We start from the raw sequence: 18,156 nt of genomic DNA on the forward strand, positions 1-18,156 counted from the left end.
GTCAACCTTAGGAGTAAATAAGTCAATGAGAACTAATTTCTAATATTGCCCTATTATCCTATGGAAAGTAGGTACTACCTTCTGATGACAAAAGGACAGGGGAAAGGACAATAAAAATATTGTAATCTGACCTTAGGCCAGAACTGCTGATTTGACTCTAATCCAAATATGAATTTAATGCTTGGGACCCAGATTGCGAGATATCTCTCATCTGCTCATCCAAATCCATCCTCTGCTAGTCTCCACACTGCTCTCCCTAAGCTACTGATCCATATATGGATTACACTGTTAAGAGACAGTCCTTCATGAGTCTCTTCTGCTCCTACATGTCTTGCTGGGTATACCAAGAAAGTAGGCCTTGACCTTAAGCTCTTTACCTGGGCCATTTCTAAGGTTGAAACTTAGAGCAACCTTGAGGGATAAGGTAATGTTTTCCCCTGAGACAAGTACAGGCTTGCTTACTTCTTATTACCCAAAGCAATGAAATCAGTGTTCCTCAGTTGAAACTTAAACCCTCAGCATGTGCAACATCCATTTGGGTCCATCACATTTCCTCCCTGGGAATGGATGGCAAAGTGGAACCAAACAAATAAGCTGATATACACACTGCTTGCTGTGGTATGAATAATAAACTCCTTTGTCTCTGACCCAGGAGTCTTGTATCTCCTGCCAGTATCTGTGACATAGTAAGACTAACTTATTGGCTTGTAAGAATAAAAATCAAGTTGGCTTTGATCCAACAGAATTCTTGATATTATCAAAGAAAGAAAGCAGAATGTTTATCCCAACTGTGTGAGGACATCTTGGGCTGGCTTTGTTCCTTAAAGAAGCTCGCTGCTCTTCTCTTATCAAGATGGCCTACCCCCGTGGTCAGCAAACTGCGGCTCACGAGCCACATGCGGCTTTTTGGCCCCTTGAGTATGGCTCTTCCTAAGCCTTAGGAGTACCCTAATTAGGTTAATAACAATGTACCTACCTATATAGTTTAAGTTTAAAAAATTTGGCTCTCAAAAGAAATTTCAATCGTTGTACTGTTTATATTTGGCTCTGTTGACTAATGAGTTTGCTGACCACTGGCCTACCCTATGCAACAGTATCTCTTTCTGAGTCCCAGTAACCTCTCCGACACCTCATCCTTTAAGGCCCACAGATGATAACAGTTCTGCTGGCACTAGGCTGGTACAATCCTTTGTGGATTCCCTATACCCCACTTACACCTTTGTAATGATTTTTTTTTTTTAATAAACCCTCTTGTTATCTTAAGTGTTGCCATCTGTTTCCTGTTGGAACTCTGAGTAACAAGTAGTTAAGCTGGGATCCAAGTTGCTACCATAGCACCACTACTGTCATCCATGTACATTCTGAATGAGAGTTCCTTGAAGAAGGGTGCCCTGGACAAGAAATAACCTGCCTTGAGAAAAAAGTAGGACACTGGAGGAATAGGCAGTTGGTACTACCAACCCTTTCTTTGTCCACTGGGCCGTAATACATAGGGCTCTGCTTTAAGAGTTTAGAACAGGGTTAGCACACTTTTTCTTAAAAGGCTAGTGGATAAATATTTTAGGCTTACCAGCCCAGGTGGACTCTATGTCACAACTACTCAACTCTGCCTTTACAGCACAGAAGCAGTCATAGAAAATACATACATGAATTAGCATGGCTGTGCTCTGACAAAAATTTACAAAATAAATAAACTAAGTAAACATTATTTATAAAATAAAACTGGCTGTAGTATTGGTCAGCATTGGTTTAGAGCAGGGATGGGGAATGTCTGGCCCATGGGTCTAATCATTTGGTCTGGCCCTGCTAAGGCATTAGGGGTGAGTTAATTAAATGTTTGACCAAATAGAGCAGGCTAATTTTTAAGTGAATAATTTTGTATGGCCCAAGTGTGATGTTACAAATATCCAAATGGACCTTGGCAGAAAAAAGGTTCCCCATCACACCTGGCCGGTGTTGCTCAGTGGTTGAGCACCCACCCATGAACCAGGAGGTCACGTGCCCAGGTTGTGGGTTTGCTCCCCAGTAGGGGCTGTGCAGGAGGCAGCCAATCAATGATTCTTTCTTGTCATTGATGTTTCTATCTCTCTCTCTCCCTTTCTCTCACTGAAATCAATAAAAAATATATATATATCTTTGGGGGAAGAACCAAGATGGCGGCATAGGTTAACGCCGGAGTTAGCTGCTTTGAACAACTACTTCAAAAGTGAAACTAAAAGACAGAACGGACATCACCAAGAACCACAGGAACGCTGGCTGAGTGGAAGTCCTACAACTAGGAGGAAAGAGAAACGCATACGGACACTCAGAGGAGGCGCAGTGCTGAAGTCAAATTCTGAGGTGCGGAGTGTGCGGAGCGGGCTGGCGGCGGAGGGCGTGGTTGGCGTTTTCAATCGGGAGGGAGTCACAGACTCTGAGCTCCAGATACAGGCGAGTCTCTAGGGACCCAGACTCAAACGGGAGAAGCGGGACTGTCTGGCTTCGGTCAGAGTGAGTGCAGCTTTCTCTCCGAGCTTTGCAGCGGGTGCTGGGACTCAGAGAGGCAGAGCCCCTGGGGACAGGACTGAGAGCTGCCATAACTGCTCTCTCCGGCCCACCCTGTTGATCCTGTGTGACCCGCCCCGCCCAAGCCCTGCACACAGGCATTTGCCGGATAGCCTCAGGCAAAGGCTAGATTAGCACCACCCTAGAGGACAGAAGTTCTCTCACTGCTGACACAGCTGATTCTCATAGCCAATTGGCCTGGAGGTCAAACCCTCCCTGGTATTAGCTACAACAAGGTTTAACTATAAGACTGCGAACAAAGACCACTAGGGGGTGCACCAAGGAAGCATAACAAAATGCGGAGACAAAGAAACAGGACAAAATTGTCAATGGAAGATATAGAGTTCAGAACCACACTTTTAAGGTCTCTCAAGAACTGTTTAGAAGCCACCGATAAACTTAATGAGATCTACAAGAAAACTAATGAGACCCTCGATGTTATATTGGGGAACCAACTAGAAATTAAGCATACACTGACTGAAATAAAGAATATTATACAGACTCCCGACAGCAGACCAGAGGAGCGCAAGAATCAAGTCAATGATTTGAAATGCGAGGAAGCAAAAAACACCCAACCGGAAAAGCAAAATGAAAAAAGAATCCAAAAATGCGAGAATAGTGTAAGGAGCCTCTGGGACAGCTTCAAGCGAACCAACATCAGAATTATAGGGGTGCCAGAAGATGAGAGAGAGCAAGATATTGGAAACCTATTTGAAGAAATAATGACAGAAAACTTCCCCCACCTGGTGAAAGAAATGGACTTACAGGTCCAAGAAGCGCGGAGAACCCCAAACAAAAGGAATCCAAAGAGGACCATACCAAGACACATCATAATTAAAATGCCAAGAGCAAAAGATAAAGAGAGACTCTTAAAAACAGCAAGAGAAAGAAACTCAGTTACCTACAAGGGAATACCCATACGACTGTCAGCTGATTTCTCAACAGAAACTTTGCAGGCCAGAAGGGAGTGGCAAGAAATATTCAAAGTGATGAATACCAAGAACCTACAACCAAGATTACTTTATCCAGCAAAGCTATCATTCAGAACTGAAGGTCAGATAAAGAGCTTCACAGATAAGGAAAAGCTAAAGGAGTTCATCACCACCAAACCAGTATTATATGAAATGCTGAAAGGTATCCTTTAAGAAGAGGAAGAGGAAGAAAAAGGTAAAGATACAAATTATGAACAACAAATATGCATCTATCAACAAGTGAATCTAAGAATCAAGTGAATAATAATCTGATGAACAGAATGAACTGGTGATTATAATAGAATCAGGGACATAGAAAGGGAATGGACTGACTATTCTTGGGGGGGAAAGGGGTGTGGGGGATGTGGGAAGAGACTGGACAAAAATCGTGCACCTATGGATGAGGACAGTGGGTGGGGAGTGAGGGCGGAGGGTGGGGTGGGAACCGGGAGGAGGGGAGTTATGGGGGGGGGGAAAAGAGGAACAAATGTAATAATCTGAACAATAAAGATTTAATTAAAATTAAAAAAAATAAAAAAATAAAGAGAAAAAAAAAATAAAAAAAATAAAAAAAAAATATATATCTTTTTAAAAAGGTTCCCCACCCCTGGTTTAGACCAATACTGACCAATAAAAATATAATGTAAACCATATGTGCAATTTAAAGTTTTCCAGTAGTTATATTAAAAAAGCAAAAATAGGTAACATTAATTTTCATGTTTTATTCAAATCAGTATATCCAAAATATTACCATTTCAACATGCAATTAATTTTAAAAGTTATTTTATTTTTTTGTATTAAATCTTTTAAACCTGGTGTGTATTTTATACAAAGCACACCTCAATCTGGATGCTAAATTTTCATCAGAAATACTTGCTCTGTATTTTGTTTTAATAACATTTTCAGTTGAAAAAGTAGGTTCATGTACTCATGTTATTCCAAACATACTTAAATGTTTCTAATAACTGGATCAAATAACAGTTACCAGGTTTAAATTAAAATTAAAAAACATTTTTAATTAAAATTAAAAAAATGTATGATTCAGCTCCTTTGTTGTACTAGCCATACTTCAAACAATCAATGGTTAGTGACTACCACCCTGACCAGTGCAGGTCAAGATAATGTGAGGCTAAATATGACTGGCCTGCAACATGAGTTAGTACAATGATGGCGAACCTATGACACGTGTGTCAGAGGTGACACGTGAACTCATTTCTTTGGTTGATTTTTCTTTGTTAAATGGCATTTAAATATATAAAATAAATATCAAAAATATAAGTCTTTGTTTTACTATAGTTGGAAATATCAAAAAATTTCTATATGTGACACGGCACCAGAGTTAAGTTAGGGTTTTTCAAAATGCTGACACGCCGAGCTCAAAAGGTTAGCGATCACTGGGTTAGTACGTTGTTTCCTCTGCCTTAGTTCTCTGACTCAGGGGCCATATGGAACATCAACCTCTAGTCCTATGCATGCTCTCACCACATTTGCTCAGCCTCTTTGCCTAGATACTAATCTGTTAATATCTAGGATTATTGCTGTAGATGATTTTCTAAAGTTCACCCCTTGCCTGAGCTGAATCTCAGCATGCATTGCTGTGCTAACACTGAGCTGGCCCACCTGAGCAGTGGAACTAGCTAGTCCCATTCTTGTCCATCTGAATTCCCATTATGGACATCATCTTTATTTTGGGGCTATCTTGTTCTATATGTCTCCAAGAGACAACATAAGCAAAACTTACTTATTCGAAGCTGTTTGCTGAATTATTACACTTAATTAAGTCAGCAAGTTAACTGTGAGGGTATAAAATATCCTTGCCTACATTCATTGTCAATCGGTAACAGGCTCTCTCTCCTTACATATCTACCCAACTTGGAATTTTACCTTCTTATGTACCATGTATTCTAACAGTGCAGCTCAACAAGTTGAGCTACCGAATCTACTAGGATATATAAATACATAACAATTTAAAAATAGTAAGTATATACTTAATGTAACTCAACCAATATTATCTATGAAAACAAGTGGCAAGGAGAACAAAGATCACTCTACATACCTCCCAAATACCATTCTGAGTTTTATTTTTTATTTTTATTTTTTTATATATTTTATTGATTTTTTACAGAGAGGAAGGGAGAGAGATAGAGAGTCAGAAACATCGATGAGAGAGAAACATCGATCAGCTGCCCCCTGCATATCCCCCACTGGGGATATGCCCGCAACCCAGGTACATGCCCTTGACTGGAATCGAACCTGGGACCTTTCAGTCCGCAGGCCAACGCTCTATCCATGAGCCAAACCGGTTTCGGCCATTCTGAGTTTTAATCTTTTCTCCTACAAAACTCAGTCACTTATCTACTTTACTTCCTGGGAACATGATGATAAACAAAGTAACTACTTAGCAATTAGAAGCTGAATAGAGAAAGGGAAGCATAAGCACACACACACCAACATATTATTAAAATGGAAGACCAACTGCATAATCCTGATAATTTATTAAACCCTCAGAATTAAGTATTATATTTAAATAAAAAAGTAAAAAAGGAGAAACCAAGATGGCGGCATAGGTAAACACCTGAAATTGCTGCCTTGCACAACCACTTCAAAAATACAACTAAAAGACAAAACAGACATCATCCAGAACCACAGGAAAGCTGGCTGAGTGGAAATTCTACAACTAGAAGGAAAGGGAAAAGCACACTGAGACTCAGAGGAGGTGCGGAAGTAAAGTGCAGAGCTCCGGAGGCTTGAGCGCACGCGTAGAAAGGGGCTGGCAACGGAGGACGCTGGTGTCTTTTGCAATCAGGAGGGAGGCATAAGTTCCTGACGGCCCTGACCCCAGTTCCAGAAGAGTCTCTGGGGACCCAGACTCATACGGGGAGAAACTGGACTGTCTGGCAGTGGGCGGAACTCGAGGGCAGCTTTCTCTCAGAGGTGCTTGCAGCGATTACTGCAGACACTGAGACGCGGGACCTCTTAGGGCAGGACTGAGGATCAGCCATAGCTGTTTGCTCCGCCCTGTTGATTCCCTGAGACCCCGCCCCACCCAAGCTGTGTGCAGAGGCTTTTGCATATGAATGGGCTGGCCCTTAGAGATCTAAAATTACCTAACAAACTAAAGCTGGGTCAGAAAGACCAAGAACATCCTAAGGAAGGCCCAAGGCCCCATAGCAGCTTGCACTGTTTCACAGCTGGGCCTCATCTGGGCACCTCCAAAACCCTAACAAGGAAGAGGAATCTGCAGATCTCTCCATAGCTCCTGCTGGATAGCCTCAGGCAGAGGCTAAATTAGCACCTCCTTAAAGATCCAAGAGCCTGCCGAAACCGGTTTGGCTCAGTGGATAGAGCGTCAGCCTGCAGACTGAAAGGTCCCAGGTTCGATTCCGGTCAAGGGCATGTACCTGGGTTGCGGGCATATCCCCAGTAGGAGATGTGCAGGAGGCAGCTGATCGATGTTTCTCTCTCATCGATGTTTCTAACTCTCTATCTCTCTCCCTTCCTCTCTGTAAAAAATCAATAAAATATATTAAAAAAATCTCTGGGGACCCAGGTCTCATACGGGGAGAAGCTGGTCTGTCCGGCAGCGGGCGAACTTGAAGGCGGCTTTCCCTCAGAGGTGCTTGCAGCAATTAGCGGGTCACTGAGACCCGCGACTCCGGGCGGAGAATCAGCCATAGCCCCCTGATCCGCCCTTTGACTCCCTGAGACCCCGCCCCACCCAGGCTGCGGCAGAGGCTTTTGCATGTGAATGTACCTAACTGCAGCCGAACCAGGCAGACCCGGAACTTCCAAGAGAAGGCCCAAGGCCCCGCAGCGGCTTGCATTGCTTCACAGCTGAGCCTCTTCGTGGCTCCTGCTGTGTGGCCTCAGGCAGAGGCTGAATTAGCACCTCCTTAGATCCAGGAGCCACTGTACCCAGTGGTCAGAGGGTACCAGACTGCAACTCCTCAGATCCATAAGGGACACACTCAGGGAGCAGTCTCAGTGAGCACCAAAGCCCCACTGAAGCAAGTCTTGCCCCAGAAGGGTGTCTTCAGCACAGAAGTTCTCCCACTTTAGACACAGCTTATTCTCACAGCCAATTGGCCTGGAGGTCAATTCCTCCCAGTGATTCTACAACAACCAAGGCACCAAGAGTGCACCAAGAGTGTCCACCCCAGGTAATTGGGGAGGCTGAGCCTCTGGGCCCTGCAGGACACCTGGCGCGCAGGGCCACTCTATCAACACAGGGAAGCTGCCAAAATGCGGAGACAAAGAAACAGGTCACAAATGGCAGAAATGGAGGAAAGCAAACGATTGGATATAGAGTTCAAGGCCACGTTTATAAGGTTTTTCAAGAATTTTATGGAAACCGCCGATAAATTTAATGAATCCCTCAGTAAGTATAGTGAGACCATGGAGGACATGAAAAAGGACCAACTAGAAATTAAGCATACACTGACTGAAATAAAGAATAATTTACAGAGATCCAGCAGCAGACAAGAGGATCCCAAGAATCAAGTCAAAGATTTGAAATACAAAGAAACAAAAAATACCCAACCGAAAAAGAAAAAAGAAAAGAGATTCCAAAAATATGAAGATAGTGTAAGGAACCTCTGGGACAACTTCAAGCGAACCAACATCAGAATTATAGGGGTACCAGAAGGAGAGAGAGGGCAAGATATTGAAAACCTTTTTGAAGAAATAATGACAGAAAACTTCCCCTACCTGGTGAAAGAAATGGACTTACAAGTCCAGGAAGCGCGGAGAACCCCAAACAAAAGGAATCCAAAGAGGACCACACCAAGACACATCATAATTAAAATGCCAAGAGCAAAAGATAAAGAGAGAATCTTAAAAGCAGCAAGAGAAAGACAGTCAGTTACCTACAAGGGAGTACCCATACGACTGTCAGCTGATTTCTCAACAGAAACCATGCAGGCCAGAAGAGAGTGGCAAGAAATATTCAAAGTGATGAATAGCAAGAACCTGCAACCAAGATTACTTTATCCAGCAAAGCTATCATTCAGAATAGAAGGTCAGATAAAGAGCTTCACGGATAAGAAAAAGCTAAAGGAGTTCATCACCACCAAACCAGCATTATATGAAATGCTGAAAGGTATTCTTTAAGAAGAGGAAGAAGAAAAAGGAACTCTTACCATTTGCCACAGCATGGATGGAACTGGAGAGCGGATAAATACCACATGATCTCACTCATTTGTGGAATATAATGAACAACATAAGCTGATGAACAAGGACTGATCCAGAGACGGAGAGGCATTGATTGGACTGTCGGGACTTGGAGGGAAGGTAGGGGAGGGGGGGGGTAAGGGGGAAAGATCAACCAAAGGACTTATATGCAAGCATATAGGCCTAATCAATGGACATGGACAACGGGGGGGAGAGGGCATGAGCGGGGGGGGGGGGGGGGGGGTAAAGGGTAACGTGGGGACAAGGACACATATGTAATATCTTAATCAATAAAAAATATATTAAAAAAAAAAAATTACAGGGAGTCCGGTTCACAGAGCTGGCGTGGGGGGAGAAACATTGCATTTGTTATTTCCAATTCACTCCTAAGAGGGTTCTTGGCAATGTTATTTGGAGTACTAAAATATTGGCAAAAGGTCAGTAGGGGACTCTCCAGTCCCATGCCCCCCTCCCTTTAGACAAAAGCCTTATTTCAGGTATGAATAGTTGTAGGATAATTGCATTTATTTGCATATGCATGTATAATCTAAATGATAAGGCTTATTTGTATCTTATTTTAAATTTAGTAACATGGTTTTGTTTTCATCAAAAAAATATATATATATATATATATATTAAAAAAAAATCCAAGAGCCTGTGTACCCAGTGGTCAGAGTGGGACCATCCAGATTACAACTCCTCAGATCCATAAGGGACACACTCGGGGGGCAGACTCAGTGAGCACTAAAGCCCCACTGAAGCAAGTCTTGCCCCATAAGGGTGTCTCCAGCACAGAGGTTCTCCCACTGTAGACACAGCTGATTCTCACGGCCAATTGGCCTGGAGGTCAATTCCTCCCAGTGATACCTACAACAATCAAGGCTTAACTACAACAAGACTGTGCACAAAGCCCACAAAGGGGTGCACCAAGAGTGTCCACCCCAGGTCATTGGGGAAGCTGAGCCACTGGGCCCTATAGGACACCTAGCACACAAAGCCACTCTACCAACACAGGGGAGCATAAAAAATGCAGAGACAAATAAACAGGTCACAAATGACAGAAATGGAGGAAAGCAAACTACTGGATATAGAGTTCAAAACCACGGTTATAAGGTTTTCCAAGAACTTTCTAGAAACCGCCAATAAACTTAGTGAGACTCTTGAGGATATAAAAAAGGACCAACTAGAAATTAAGCATACACTGACTGAAATAAAGAATAATATACAGAGATCCAACAACAGACAAGAGGATCCCAAGAATCAAGTCAAAGATTTGAAATACGAAGAAGTAAAAAACACCCAACTGGAAAAGCAAAATGAAAAAAGAATCCAAAAATATCAAGATAGTGTGAGGAGCCTCTGGGACAACTTCAAGTGTCCCAACATCCGAATTATAGGGGTGCCAGAAGAAGAGAGAGAGCAAGATATTGAAAACCTATTTGAAGAAATAATGACAGAAAACTTCCCCCACCTGGTGAAAGAAATAGACTTACAAGTCCAGGAAGCGCAGAGAACCCCAAACAAAAGGAATCCAAAGAGGACCACACCAAGACACATCATAATTAAAATGCCAAGGGCAAAAGACAAAGAGAAAATCTTAAAAGCAGCAAGAGAAAAAAAGTCAGTTACCTACAAGGGAATACCCATACGACTGTCAGCTGATTTCTCAACAGAAACTTTGCAGGCCAGAAGGGAGTGGCAAGAAATATTCAAAGTGCTGAATACCAAGAACCTACATCCAAGATTACTTTATCCAGCAAAGCTATCATTCAGAATTGAAGGTCAGATAAAGAGCTTCACTGATAAGAAAAAGCTAAAGGAGTTCATCACCACCAAACCAGTATTATATGAAATGCTGAAAGGTATTCTTTAGGAAGAGGAAGAAGAATAAGGTAAAGATAAAAATTATGAACAACAAATACATATCTATCAACAAGTGAATCTAAAAATCAAGTGAATAAAAAATCTGATGAACAGAGTAAACTGGTGAATATAGTAGAATCAAGGGCATAGAAAGGGAGTGGACTGACAATTCTCGGGGGGGGCGGGGGGAAGAGGTGTGGGGGGTGTGGGAAGAGACTGGACAAAAATCGTACACCTATGGATGAGGACAGTGGGGGGGGGGGTAAGAGCAGAGGGTGAGGTGGGAACTGGGTGGAGGGGAGCTATGAGGGGAAAAAAGAGGAACAACTGTAATAATCTGAACAATAAAGATTTATTAAAAAAAAAAAAAGTAAAAACCAGATAGAGCCAACACAATGAAAGAGAATTATAGGCCAATATCCCTCATGAACATAGATGCCAAAATACTCAACAAAATTCTAGCAAATCAGATCCAGCAATACATCAGAAAGATCATACACCATGACCAAGTAGGATTCATCCCAGGGATGCAAGGATGGTACAATATCTGCAAATCAATAAATGTGATTCATCACATAAACAAATTGAGAGATAAAAACCACATAGGCATATCAATTGATGCAGAAAAAGCTTTCGACAAAATCCAACACCCTTTCTTGATAAAAACTCTCAGCAAGGTAGGAATAGAAGGATCATACCTCAACATAGTAAAAGCCATATATGACAAACCCACAGCCAACATCATAATCAATGGGCAAAAACTAAAACCATTTCCCCTGAGAACAGGAACAAGACAGGGATGCCCCCTCTCACCACTCCTGTTCAACATAGTACTGGAAGTACTAGCCATTGCGATCAGACAAGAAGAAGAAATAAAAGGCATCCAAATTGGAAAAGAAGAAGTAAAACTGTCCTTATTTGCAGATGACATGATACTGTACATAGAAAACCCCAAAGACTCCATCAAAAAATTACTAAAGTTAATAAATGAATTCGGCAATGTAGCAGGATACAAAATTAATGCCAAGAAATCTAAGGCATATCTTTATACCAATAGTGAACTTACAGAAAGGGAGACTAAAAAAGCAATCCCATTTACCATCGCACCAAAAAAATTAAGCTACCTAGGAATAAACTTAAGGAGGTAAAAGATTTATATGCGAAAAACTACAGGACACTGAAAAAAGAGATAGAGAAAGACATAAGCAGATGGTGTTTTTGCCGCCGCTGCCTGTTGCTTAGCAGCTGACTGGTCCGGGGCCCACAGTGTGCATGTGTGGAATGTGCGCCGCACTCTCCGACTCTGGCCCTCCAACGGTCTGAGGGACAGTGAACTGGCCCCCTGTTTAAAAAGTTTGAGGACCCCTGACATAGACTGATGAACGGGGACAGATCCAAAGACAGAGAAACAGCAATCAGACTATTAATCCCCAGAGGGAAAGTAGGGGAGGGTGGGGGTAAGGGGAAGAGATCAACCAAAGGACTTGTATGCATGCATATAAACCAAACCAATGGACATGGACAATAGGGGGATGAGAGCATGAGTGGGTGGGGGAGGATGGGGGTTAATGGGGGGAATGAGGACACATCTGTAATTCCTTAACTAATAAAGAATTTAAAGATTTAAAAAAAAAAAAAAGACTTACAAATTTCTTTCCGGACTAATGAAGGAACTGTATGATTTTCATGTCCTTTCTTTTTAGGTCCATGTCTTTTGCCTTCTAAAAGTCTGGGATTACATCTATTTTCTGAATATACTATTTCTGAACCTATTAATTAAAACGAAAATTCATAAGCATTAAGGGAACTACTTCATTGAAAAAAGATTATCAAAATAGAAGCATTTAATAAATAAAACCTGAATCTTCATTTCTCAAAATGTTCCGCAGCAAAGAAGCACAGCCATCAAGCCCCTGTACGGATTCAGTCTGTAAGGAGGAAGTCATTTGGAAACATTTATATATAATTTTAATGCAGGAGAAGAAAACATTGCATAGTTTAAAAATTTCTTTTAGGAACAATTTAGTATTGGTAGAAAATGTTTTAAAGTAAAAGCATTCATATTTCCTTAGGGCAATTAATACTTTCCCTTTGAATTTTTATCCCCCTTTGTTAGCTTTTACCTGAAGACTAATTAAAAGTGTGCAATGTATCGATTCAGTTTAACCTTACCTGACTTTCTGAGTCAGAATAGATGGGATAGCCAGAATCTGCATTACAACGTGATAGCTTTCTCAAATGGATCCTAGAAAACAAGTTTAATATTTTTACAAATAATACACAAATTTTTTCCCCATAATATAAGTAGTCATTTTCTTTCAAGCAAAGGTTGGATAAGAGAACTTGTCCAACCATGTAAAAAGATGGATTTATACAGCACTTTATGAAGATTGTAAAGCCTGTTAAACACTAAAATGATCAACATGGGTAGATATGGATGGTTCCTACCTAGAGTTTTGTGAAGGTAGAGACCCCACTAGTTATCTAGGGTAGGTTAAATTTAGTCCAGCCCAAAGACCTGAAAAATCTCAAGATTTCCTGAAGTTGTAAGCTTCTTTAAGTACTTACTGCTTCTTTCCATTTGTTAATTTAGCAGGTCCGGTGTGCTTTCCTGAAGATAACACCTATGAAATAATGTATTATATTATAGTAGTTACACAAATATTTTTCTATTATACCCTCAGTATACTGTCTTGACAAAACCTGAAATATCACTCTTTTCCTTTCTATTGTGGTAAAACATAACATAAAATTTACCATTTTTGCCATTTCTAAATGTATAGTTCTGTGGCATTAAGTACATTAATACTGTTGTGCAACCATTGCCATCATCCATCTCTAGAACTTTTTCACCTTCCCAAACTGAAATTCTGTACCCATTACACATTAACTTCCCAGCCCTTCCACCCCTCAAGCCCTGGCCAATACTCTGTCTCTATGAATTTGACTACTCTAGAGAGCTCATACAGTATTTGTGTCCTTTTGTGACTGGCTTATTTCACTTAATACATCTTCAAGGTTCATCCATGTTGCAGTATGTATCAAAATTTCCTACCTTTTTAAGGCGGAATAATATTCCATTTTTGAATATACCATGATACTAGTTTTTCATAAATGTGATATATTCTAAAAACTTATAATTACAACTGAACTCACAATTTGTTCTATATAAAATGTCAAGCCAGCAACATATGTATTTGTTCCTTAAGTCTATGTGAGTTGAAGTGAAGAAATATGATTGTAACCAACCAGAGTAAGTTGGACTATAGTCAATCCCTGAACATGTTCTACATTTCCCAAATTCTTCAAAACATATACAGGCAGGCCTCGGGTTACGTCGGACTCGACTTATGTCATTTCGTGGTTATGTCGCCTTCTCCCATTTACAGTATGTATAAAAAGAAGTTCTGTCATTTCGACATATGTACATATGTGCTTTATGTTTTTTATTATCTATTTACCACAAGGTCAGGAATTATTATCTTTTAAATATTTTTACTGTTTCACTTCATTACTGCTGTGTATGTGCTCCATGTGAGTGACGTAGATGCTTATGTAGGTGGATTCCAACTTACAGCGAAAATTGAGTTATGTCAAGTCGTAGGAACGGATCTCTGACATAACCCGAGGACTGCCTGTAATTTAAGTATAGGGCAGAGTCCATAACTCTATTTATCCACATCCTATATAATAAAAGCCTAATATGCAAATTGTAGCCTCAACCAGGAGTTCGACCACTTCGACCAGGGGGCGGGGCCAGTCCGCCAACGGCCCACTGCCCCTCCCCCTGGCCAGCCCGGCCTCGGTCAACCCCTTACACCCCCTTAGGGCAGGCCGGCCAGACCCCACCCATGCACTAATTTGGCACCAGGCCTCTAATTCTTTATAATGCCTGACAAGGCCAGCACACAAAAACTACCATTCCTCTTTATCCACATCTCATTCTCTCAATCTTTCTTTTTAAAGTCATATAGCAATACTGTTTTTATTAATTTTTTTAATTAAAATGTAAGTGGGCTACCTTTTGTGTGTAAGAAAAAATATGCACTTGTTTTTACATGCATCCAATATCTTGCGAGTTACACATGAAACAGTTCATTGTAGTTGCCTCTGGAGAGGGAAACTAAGAATCTGGGGGACAGAGCAGGAAGGGAGACTGCATGGATCTCCGTTCATAGCTTGACAACTTTATACCAAATAAATATATTATCTTCATTAAAATGTAATTTTAAAAAGACATGGTTAAACCCCTACTTACTCCCTCATATCACCACTCAGGAGTAGTCACTGTTGGCAGTTACATTTTTTATTTTTCTTGACATGTTTACATATTTCATCCCAAGATAGCACTGAGGAGTAACTAAGCTTTCTGGATTTATATAATGTTCTTTTATTTATTTGAATATGTACTCCTTCCTTCTAAGAATGCTATTGAAAACACACTGAAAAAGTTGGATTGATAGAGTTATATTTCTCCTTGAGATAAGCTGAATACAATGGAGTCACAAAGCCAGCGGTGAGAACCAATGGTCTCTGCAGATCCTTGGGGTTTTTCTCTTAAGTGAGCCAGAACCATAATAAAAATCCAAAGCATGAATCTGCTAAGTCCAAAACAACTACCATAATTATTATCTTTCAAAATCAAAAGTACTGAGATAAATGCATGGCATAATTATAAGATCATACATAGTGTTTCTCCAAAAAATATACATGAGGTTATATTACAATCAAGCAAAGAAAATTACCTAGAATTAAGACACTTTACAACAGTAATTATCATATTGACACATTCCCGTCAATTTTTTTTTGTAATTTCTAACTGAAATAGTACAAAAAGCTGTATAATTCAACCATATTCCCCAATTGTTAACATTTTATTACATCTGTCATGTTCTCTCAGAATATATATATATATATATATATAATGTTCTCTCAGAATATATATATATATAATTATCTGAAGTAACTTCAGAGTAAGTTTCAGACATCATACCCCTTTATAGTTAAATATTTAATCTTAAAGATTTCCAAAGAACAAAGTCACTCTCATATAACTAAAATATAATTATCAAAATCAGGAAAGTAACAGTGACACCATATTATAATCTAATCTACAGACTATTCACATTTAATCACCCCAATACTGCCCTTTATAAAAATCTGGTCCATGTCCAATTCAGGATCATATGTTGCATTAAGTTGTCATATGTCTTTAGCCTCCTTTAGTCTGAAATAGCTTCTTAAATTGTCATTGTCTTTTACAGCCCTGACATATTTAAAGAATACAAACCAGCTATTTTGGTAGTGTCCCTCTGGACATTAAGACATTTCTGATGTTTCCTTATTATTAGACTCAGGTTGTGCATTTTTGGCAGTAATACCACAAAAAGGATGCCATGTCCTTCTCTATACAACCTGAGTAGGCACATGATGTCAGTCTGTCCCATTACTGCTGATATAAACTTGGAGTACTGAAGATGGTGCTTGCTAAGTTTTTCATTGTAAGATTACTTTAAAAAAAATATATGTTTTTATTTATTTCAGAGAGGATGGGAAAGGAATAGAAACATCAATGATGAGAGAATCATTGATGGGCTGCATCTTGCATGCCCCACACTGGGGACTGAGCTACTAACACCAAGTCCGCAACACTGGCATGTGCCCTGACTGGGAATCAACTGTAACCTCCTGGTTCTCTAGTTCCACACTCAACCACTGAGCCACAGCAGCTGGACTGTAAGGCCACTTTTTTACCTTTGTAAATATTAAGCATCTTGTGAGGAGATACTTTAGATCATGCAGACATCCTATTCATCAAACTTTTGCTCAGTAGTTTTAGTATCCATTGATGATTCTTACCTTAAATCAACTGCTTGCCAAACAGTGATTTTTCTAACTTACACCATTCCTTTTACATTAATTGGCATTTGACTTTACTGAAGCACTTTTCCTTCTTCATTTATTTGTTATTATAGACTAGTTGATTCCTATTTTATTCAGTGGGTTATGCCCACTATTATTATTTTGATGCTCAAATTGTCCCAGATTCTCTTAGTATGAGTCTCTTCAAACTGGCTCTGGGCTTATTTTTTAATTTTTAATTGTGGTAAGAACATAGCATGAGATCTAACCTCTTAACAAATGTTTAAATGTACAACACAGTATTGTTGATTATAGACATGACTAGAGGCCCTGTGCACACGAAATTCGTGCACGGGTAGGGTCACTAGGCCTGGCCAGAGATCAGGGCCGATCAGGGCCTTCCTTCTGGCTGCCAGCTGGGGCGTCCCATCCCCAGCTGCCAGCCAGGCCTTCTTTATTTCCACACCACCCCCTGGTGGTCAACGGACATCATAGAGAGCATTGAACTTCCAGTCTTATGCAAGGGGACAATTTGCATATCAGGCTTTTATATATATAGATGTTGTATAGCGCATCTCTAGAACTTATTCATCTTGCATAACTGAAACCTTATACTTACTAAAAAGATACTCCCACTTCCTCCTCACTCCAGCCCCTAGCAACTACCATTCTCCTCTACTTCTATGAGTTTGACTATCTTAGATAACTTATATAAGTGGAATGTGATATTTGTCCTTCTGTGATTGGCTTCTTTCACTTTGCATAATATCAAGATTCATCTATGTTGCATATGGCAGAATTTCCTGTTTTTTAAAAGCTGAATAATATTTCTTTATCCATTCATCCATCAATGGACATTTAGGTTGTTACCACACCTTAGCTATTATGAATAATGCTGCAGTGAACATGGGAATGCAAATACCACTTCAAGATTGTTTTTCTTTTGGACACCCAAAGTGGGATTAATTTTCTGAGAAACCTTCAGTTTTTCACAGCAGCAGTACCCTTTACATGTCCACCAACAACATACAAGGGTTCCAATTTCTCCACATCCTCACCAATACTTATTTCCTGTTTGGGTTTCATATATATATAATAGAGATCCTAACTGTGATTTTGATTTGCATTTCCCTGATGATTAGTGATGACCATCTTTTCATATCTGTTGACCATTTGTATGTCTATAATTAATATATATTTTTAAAATATATTTTATTGATTTTTTACAGAGAGGAAGGGAGAGAGATAGAGAGTCAGAAACATCGATGGGAGAGAAACATCGATCAGCCGCCTCCTGCACATCTCCCACTGGGGATGTGCCCGCAGCCCAGGTACATGCCCTTGACCGGAATCGAACCCGGACCCCTCAGTCTGCAGGCCGACGCTCTATCCACTGAGCCAAACTGGTTTCGGCACTATAATTAATATTCACAAGTTCTTTGCCCTTTTTAAAATTAGGTTGTGTTTTTCTTTATATTTTTGAGTTTCAGGAGTCCGTTTATATTGTGGATATTAACCCTTTATCAGATATAGGTCATACAAATATATTTCCCCATTCTTTAAGTTGTGCTTTCACTCTGTTAATTATTCCCTTTGCTCTGCTTATCTTATGATTTCCCTATCTCAGCTCTTGTATTGACCATTTCTCCAATGGAATTGACCATTTCTCCAAGAAGCTGTGGTTCCTTTTAATAGACAATGGTATTTAGAAACCAAGATTTAGGCACTAGATGTGCTTTTTGCTACT

General features: G+C 40.2%; 1 protein-coding gene across 1 annotated transcript in view; it reads right to left on the bottom strand.

Annotated features, from left to right (window-relative positions):
- The window catches only part of CCDC14 (coiled-coil domain containing 14), a 62,997-nt gene that overhangs the window by 42,321 nt on the left and 2,520 nt on the right, over positions 1-18,156 (bottom strand). The window contains exons 2-5 of the mRNA XM_036351911.1: positions 13,116-13,171; positions 12,720-12,792; positions 12,406-12,475; positions 12,194-12,316 (exon numbers count right to left, since the gene is read on the bottom strand). Coding sequence (XP_036207804.1) covers positions 12,194-12,316; positions 12,406-12,475; positions 12,720-12,792; positions 13,116-13,171 — 322 coding nt within the window. The remainder of the gene's footprint in view (positions 1-12,193; positions 12,317-12,405; positions 12,476-12,719; positions 12,793-13,115; positions 13,172-18,156) is intronic.

Source organism: Myotis myotis, unplaced genomic scaffold (assembly GCF_014108235.1).
Source record: "Myotis myotis isolate mMyoMyo1 unplaced genomic scaffold, mMyoMyo1.p scaffold_m19_p_2, whole genome shotgun sequence".
Taxonomy (NCBI): Eukaryota; Metazoa; Chordata; class Mammalia; order Chiroptera; family Vespertilionidae; genus Myotis; species Myotis myotis.